This window comes from Orussus abietinus, unplaced genomic scaffold (assembly GCF_000612105.2).
Source record: "Orussus abietinus isolate OABI.00-Male unplaced genomic scaffold, Oabi_2.0 scaffold677, whole genome shotgun sequence".
Lineage (NCBI taxonomy): Eukaryota > Metazoa > Arthropoda > Insecta > Hymenoptera > Orussidae > Orussus > Orussus abietinus.
This window is the reverse complement of record NW_019394876.1, coordinates 659-7687: the sequence shown is the minus strand read 5'-3', so window position 1 is coordinate 7687 and position 7029 is coordinate 659. Positions and strand designations below refer to the sequence as shown.

At 34.3% G+C, this 7029-nt stretch overlaps 2 protein-coding genes across 2 annotated transcripts; one reads left to right on the top strand and one right to left on the bottom strand.

The window, feature by feature from the left end:
- Positions 1 to 393: 393 nt before the first annotated feature.
- LOC105702230 (probable small nuclear ribonucleoprotein Sm D1) lies at positions 394 to 2779 on the top strand. Its single transcript, XM_012429630.2, has 4 exons — positions 394 to 709; positions 884 to 960; positions 1185 to 1382; positions 2358 to 2779. The coding sequence occupies exons 1-4, from the start codon at positions 696 to 698 to the stop codon at positions 2438 to 2440; spliced, it is 372 nt and encodes a 123-aa protein (XP_012285053.1). The 5' UTR covers positions 394 to 695; the 3' UTR covers positions 2441 to 2779.
- LOC105702228 (NEDD8-activating enzyme E1 regulatory subunit) lies at positions 2772 to 6742 on the bottom strand. The gene is made up of 8 exons (XM_012429629.2): positions 6340 to 6742; positions 5638 to 5802; positions 5289 to 5471; positions 4574 to 5069; positions 4324 to 4457; positions 3920 to 4122; positions 3607 to 3743; positions 2772 to 3028 (listed from the first exon to the last, which is right to left on the bottom strand). The coding sequence occupies exons 1-8, from the start codon at positions 6405 to 6407 to the stop codon at positions 2798 to 2800; spliced, it is 1617 nt and encodes a 538-aa protein (XP_012285052.1). The 5' UTR covers positions 6408 to 6742; the 3' UTR covers positions 2772 to 2797.
- Positions 6743 to 7029: the final 287 nt, after the last annotated feature.

Here is a 7029-nt window from a genome sequence, read left to right as displayed (position 1 = left end):
GCCGGGCCGCAATCCCCGGCCGTGACCGACTCCGTGATTGGACGACGTCACCGGCTCGATAAAGGACCGTGATTGGTCGATCGTTTCGTCAGATGGAAGTGCGAGAAGTGAGCGCGCTCGTTAAAAATGCGTAATAAACGCCCTGGTATATACTAATTTACTACGTCTTCGTCATACTCCTAAATCCGGGATTTATAGAATTTGTACCGAGTAAATGCGAATTTAAGTGTCGATCGAGATGCTCAGGACCGAATTTGTGCATTTATTAAGGCAGAGATGCTCATCTCTGATTAATGCGATGGAAACATGCGATTTACTGGATCCGGACCCAATAAAACTCAGATTTAGGAGTACGATAAAGACGCAGTTATTGTTTGAATAATACGGTCCCAGTGGACAGATGCAGTGGACTAGATTTTCACCGTCGCGTATCTTCATTTTTTATGTAAAACTAGAATTAATATATTAATTGATAAGTCAATTTAATGAATTGAATTAGGTTGTCTGTCGATCGTTGCTTAATAAAATGCTGTAACAGAGATGAGTATCTCTGGCTGTAACGACAAACTAAGTTTTTAATGTGAAAGTTGGCAATTCTACTCAACCGAACAGACGCGGTAAGAAGTAAAGGTTGTCATCGCCTGCCGGTGTTAAACAATTAATTTCTTGAATTTAATAATAAATCTATTCACGTCATGAAGCTAGTGAGGTAAGTTATGAGGAATATGATATTTTGTCATTTGTACTTCATACTTTGTTTGACAATGTTATTTAATACGTAGTGCCGCTTAATTCCTAACCTCGATATCATGAGTCAAGTTTCTTAAATAAGAAATTTATGTATTCTAATAACACATAGTACATTGTAATTTTTCTGCTTTAGGTTTCTAATGAAACTTAGTCACGAGACGGTGACGATAGAATTGAAAAATGGTACTCAGGTCCATGGAACAATCACAGGTTTGTATTATAACCTCAAATCCGTCATGTGTAGAAACATGTACCGAATAAGAATAATTTTATTGTCTATGTTATAATATAATTGGTAATTCTGCGTGCAATCTTTGACGCGTAGCATGCTTATATTTTGAAGTAAAGAGTACAGGTTATTTAACATATTATTCAAATATTTGTGACATTTTTACATATTTCCGTTTTAACGTATCTTCGTTAAATATTCACAGGTGTAGATGTTGCAATGAATACACATTTGAAGACAGTCAAAATGACAATAAAGAACAGAGATCCAGTACAATTAGATACTTTAAGTGTGAGAGGTAATAATATCCGTTATTTTATATTACCCGATTCGCTACCATTGGAGACCCTACTCATTGACGATACTCCAAAGGCAAAAGCAAAAAAGAAGGAAGCTGCCCGAGGTATGATTCTTTTATTTTCTTCAATTCTTTTTAAGTTTAGTGCCTTCATGATAAAGACAAGCTATCAGCTAAAATAACATTATCTTGTAATTAATTAATTATACGTAATTTTTCTCCTTTTCTTTTTTAATTCATAAACCATGGTGATAACCGGATGCATTGGGTTGGCAACTAAGTGATTGCGGATTTTTAAAACCATTTATCGACAAAATCGGCAATCATTTAGTTGCCAACCCAATAGAATAATGACCCACTGTACGTTTTTTTATGTTAATTTATCTACCTTAAGTGGTTGAGATAACAGTTCATTCTGGGTTATATATACAGAAAAATTTTGTAAGCCCACTCTATTGGCTCTGTTCAAATTAATTTTTTTAATATGTCCATGCACATTATAACAAGATTAATTTCCACATTAATTTCCTATATCAATTGTACCAATACCTTAGACAATATAAGTTGGAAAAATTAAGAAATTGATAAATGGAAATTAAAAATAGGTAATTGATACGCTCAGGTATTCTTTTCTTTATGAATCAACTTGAAAAAGGTATCACTTTTATTTTGTTTTTTACATGAACGTTCAATATAAAACTCTTAAATGAAAGAAGAAAAATCTTGTAGCCTTAACTAGTTAGTACCTATGTTCAGAAATTAAAATTTGGAATAGGGTCATTATATTGGGTCGAGGCATAAGTTTGTGCAGATTTTTTTCACATCGTTCAGAAAAAGACTGCACAAACTTAACCCAATAATATTCCAAGTTACAGAAACTATCGATTAGCTCTATTGTGATAAAAAAATACTATTTCCAAATGATTGCCTGAAGTCAACAATTCAGTTCTGGACTTATGTTATTAATTATACGTTACATTTTAACTATCTGCATACGCTGATGTTCGAAGTTATATTAATTATTTAGTATAGAAAATGTATTCTAAATATTAAAGCAGATCTTTCTGCGTTATATTTTAGGTGCTGCCAGAGGTCGTGGACGTGGTGGTCGAGGGGCACGTGGTGGGCGTGGTGGTCGTGGCAGAGGTCGTGGCAGGCGATAATAGTACAAAACATTCTACTCTTTTAATAAATCGATTTAAAGTCCAACCACGTTGCTTGGTACCAAAACACACATCTAACATAATGAAGTATTTTATAATGACATGGTCTGTGAAACTCATTCATCCCACCAACTCGACAGTACCCATTACTATTGCAAAGTGAAAGCACATTCATGGGTCTTCTTCAGAGTCGACAAGAGAATTATGAGTACAAATATTTGATAATTTCGTAACTGCTCAATATTATAGAACTGCAACGAGTGAGGTAGGGTAAATCAACTTACGAGTGGCAAAATTGTATCTTGTACGGCTTCGGTTTAATAAACAATATCGCTCTAATGCGTGATGAGTTTTAACTTAAAAAAAGAATGTCGCCGAGTTTGAAGTCACCGCGTCATATACGAAAGTGTTATGAAGCGGTTTGTACTGGTTTGTAATGAACTTTATCGTCTCCTGCGCAGCCAGTCCTCCCAAGAATGCCGAAACGGAATGGAGTTCTGATCCACCGTATCGACAGAACTCGTGTACATAGTCATCCTTAGCTAGGGGACCGCAACCCCATTCTCCAAGCAATTTTGAAATGCATGCCTAAAATAAAAGAGAAAACGAAAAGCAGTATAGTATAAATCAGAAGTAGATGCACTGGAATGACGTCTATAATGTAGTTGAAAGAACCCGTTCTTACAAATATTTTTATTCATGTAACAGATGTATTCCGTATTTTGTCAGTGATTAATGAATGGTTGTATGTATTAGTAAATATAAGTAAGATAATCTGGAAAAAGTAGTTTGCTTAACAAAAACCTGAATATATATTATAAAATCAGTAGATTTTTTTTTAGCTAATAGCGGTGAAGTATTCTCAGATCTATCCTTTACAGAACTTTATTGAAATTTAAGTGTCAGTTTATTCGGTGAACATAAATCATTAGTAAAGGTAACTATATATTTTTTTGTTTAGAAGAAATTCTACTAAAAGTAAAACTTATTCCATTTATTGGAATTTAAATACAATTTATAAAGATATTCATTATTGTAAAAACTCTCACATTACTACAGGGTACCTCTAATTGGAAGTTGACGAAAATTTTGTGTTTAGATAGCTATCTTATCAAAAGTTAACGGCAAATAGCAAAGATAATATTAATTATTGTGTTTTGTATTACCTTCAGTTTGACGATGTCAGGTTCTACGTGATCGTCGAATTCTCCTGGGTATGAATTATATTCAGCTTGGAATTTTTCAACCCCTCTAAGGACCACGTAGTATATCATCATACTCTCTGGATTTTCCAGGCTCTGAGCTAAAATTGGAATGAAAGATATGAAATCTAATTAGAGTCACGACTTTCATACTAACTTTAATATTTAACCATTCAAAACATTCGCTTAGTTCATTGATGTATGTCAATTCGTTAGTAAACTGTTTGTATATTTGATACGCAATCATTACTTTAAAATTGATTGAAACAAATATTACCTATTTCATTGCTATTTATAGCTTTAGGGTCATATTCATCTGCAATACAAGTGCCTCTTTCAACGTGAATATCAGAAGCATACCTACAAAAGAGTTTTACATCTTTCTCCGATATAGAGTCCGAAGCTCGACCTAATTGCCTCAATAATTGAAGCGTACGTCGCCAGACAGCTTCGACATCAGCCACTGCTTGCTTATGATAACTGAAACATGTAATGTCAAACAACATCGTAAAACTACTTTTAAATGTATAGTTTTATATCTATTATCAAATACTTTAGCATATGTATACAAAAAGAATTAAAAATACAGTGTAATCTTTCTGAGCATACTAGACAAGAATACATTAGAAATAAGGAGAAAGTTAATTTATCATTTTCTCGATCATGATTCCTTATTCTTACACTTGTTGAAGTGCTACATATTTTTCAGTGTCAGCAGTCATGTCAGGTAGTGCACCTTTCAGAGGAAGCAATCCACCTCCTTCGTTCGCTACAAAATCTCTGATTGCTTTGGCAATAATCCAAAAAGAATTGCTCTGGAACATGTAAAATTACAAACACTTTATACAATAAAAAGTCATAGATTGGGTAAGGAACATTGTATCAAATCTCTTTTTCGATCAACTGCCAAAAAAACAAAGAAGTGTAGTACCTTTGCCGTCAAATTAATGCAACAATCATCATTTAATATCTCTCCAACTGTATTAGGCACTGCAGTTCGCCCAATGCAAGTATTAACTGCTCTGATTGCCTCTTCAAAGTTTTCTTCACCAATTGGATTGTCATGTTCATCTCTTCTGATTCCACTTCGTATAAAATCCCTGAATTGCTGTTTCTCGGTATAACTTTTTGGCAAATCTCCATGTTCCAACACCCACTTCTCCAAGTATTTATATAGTATAATAACATATGGTACATGCGAATGGTCTTTAAGATCCATCTCTTCGAGATTTATCGAGTCAAAGTGATTTTTCAAAGATTCAAAGGGTTTGTCTAAACGGAGGTCTGAACTTTCATTGTCTGGATGCGTTTCGATGATCCTGTGTTCTTTTACTTGAACTCGTATGTGACCAATAAAGCCCAAACTCCGACAAGTGATTAATGGTATATTTAGGTCCCATAGCCTTCTCGATAGTGCTATTAAAGGCCTGTAAAAGAATTATTGTTTTAAAAACGATGTACTAACTTTTATAACTTCATATTTCTACATAGGTTAAGTATCATTAGATAATTAGTGTATAGCATCTAAAATTTAAATATATGTTTCAAAACTAGCACTGTTTCTACTAAAAAATTGTTGACATATAAAAATATTATTAATATAGATAAATTTCAAGAAAAGAGGAATCTATATAAATGGAACGCACTTCTCAGGCAGTGACGTGCCAACGACAACGGTAAAGTTATTGAAGAAGTCTGGACTATTGGATAAAATCTGCTCTGATCCTTCATCGACGTAGTCACCTCTCACATCTGGATTCAACTCCAACAAGACTTGAGTCGCTACCTGTGCTCTGGATTTTCCAATGCTGTCCGCATCCAGAAAGAAGCTAACAACATTTGTTATTTATTATAGCAATCCTGCGATCCAAAACATGACTCGCATGTAAATATTTTCACTGTGAACATAGAATGTAACATTCGACGATCCCAACTCAATTGATTGATACTAAAATGAAACGAATAAATATATTAATGCAAATGGTATAAACTCACTTAACTCCAATATCTTCGTCAGTTATTTTTTTGCCATCAATTATAGTAAAAGCACCGATTCCAGACAATACTAGGGATTTCAGGATTTCCGTACCAAGACCAGTTGCATTAATTAAACAAATATGAGCCGCTTCCAGGGAAGCCTGGCCATGGTCGTTCCATAGTCTGCAAATTAAATTAATGATTAAACTCTGTATACAATATTTGAAGAGATTGTACATTTCTAAAATTCTGAAGCCTGAAAAGACGTACTGGATATTACACATAACCTTACAGGTTAATTAAAATTTAGGAAACTGAAAAATGCTGAGTCTATACCTTACATAAGACAAACGAAAACATAAAATAACTGCAAAGAAATACATTAGAATATTTCGTGTTTGCTAATTGCTTAAACCGATTGACTGATAGGATTTCTAGAAACCTTGAATAAGATCATACCATAGAAAGATTACTACGACCCCAATTTTTAAATAGAATTTAATTAATTAAATCAAATTTAGTGACTCGAAGCAGCTCGCATACACCTATATCCAGATCTACAATAAATGTAATTTAAATAGAAATAATGTGAAATGAAGTATCCAAATTGTTTAAGAATTAAGCTGGAACAGTTTCTGAGAAGTGACAAATACGATACGGCAAATTCATAAAGAATCGCGATGACATCTAACCTCAACAGTTCAATCCATAATGAACTACCTGAGTTGTCTGTCGTATTTTCTGTTCTTTTCGGATTGCTCGGGCGATTTCGGTGCCGGCGAAGCCATTTTTGATTCCGTTATAATGTAGTTTTGGCTACACTCATGAAACTTCCTACAAATCACACACAGTTGAATAAATATGCCGGTAATTGCTGGTGCACCGCACTGTTGCCAACATCTTTATCTTACGTCATTAGGTTTGTTCGCGTTGACTGCACTTTCTACACTCGAGGGTAACGAGGGTACTACACTTTTCTTGAAAAGTGCAGAAGGGTAGATACACTTTCATCGACGTCCCGAACGCCAGAAACCTCACGAAAGTCCACGATGACCGATTTAGCAGAGAGGTACGCGATTTTGAGGTTATCCGTATCGGACGACGATGAATACGAAAATGTAATGCTTCCTCCAGCCTTCCTTCTTGGGCTGTCTTCGTTTTCTTCAAATCCTACAATTTGTTCTATTGCCTTGTAATTGTAGAAGATGTAAATTCCTTTCACGAATTTCAGGTATCGAGGATCAATAAGGGTCAGAATATTATTGCAGTAGAATGAAAAACAATTTAACCACAGCAGTGAAAAATTATAGTTTAGTTCATTCCAACCGCGGTTAGGTAGTAATACATAATTATTGTAAATTATTTCAAAGATTATGTACAAAACTGAAACGATAAATCGTTCTATACGTG

What these genes read in the sequence shown, in the direction of transcription:
- LOC105702230 (XM_012429630.2), top strand. An exon ending in GGTCCATGGAACAATCACAG is followed by an intron (nt 961 to 1,184) that starts GTTTGTATTATA and finishes AAATATTCACAG; the next exon opens with GTGTAGATGTTGCAATGAAT. An exon ending in AAAGAAGGAAGCTGCCCGAG is followed by an intron (nt 1,383 to 2,357) that starts GTATGATTCTTT and finishes GTTATATTTTAG; the next exon opens with GTGCTGCCAGAGGTCGTGGA.
- LOC105702228 (XM_012429629.2), bottom strand. Translation starts at nt 6,407, where the DNA reads ATGGCTTCGCCGGCACCGAAATCGCCCGAGCAATCCGAAAAGAACAGA. An exon ending in GACGAAGATATTGGAGTTAA is followed by an intron (nt 5,472 to 5,637) that starts GTGAGTTTATAC and finishes AAATGTTGTTAG; the next exon opens with CTTCTTTCTGGATGCGGACA. An exon ending in TATAAATAGCAATGAAATAG is followed by an intron (nt 3,744 to 3,919) that starts GTAATATTTGTT and finishes TTCCAATTTTAG; the next exon opens with CTCAGAGCCTGGAAAATCCA.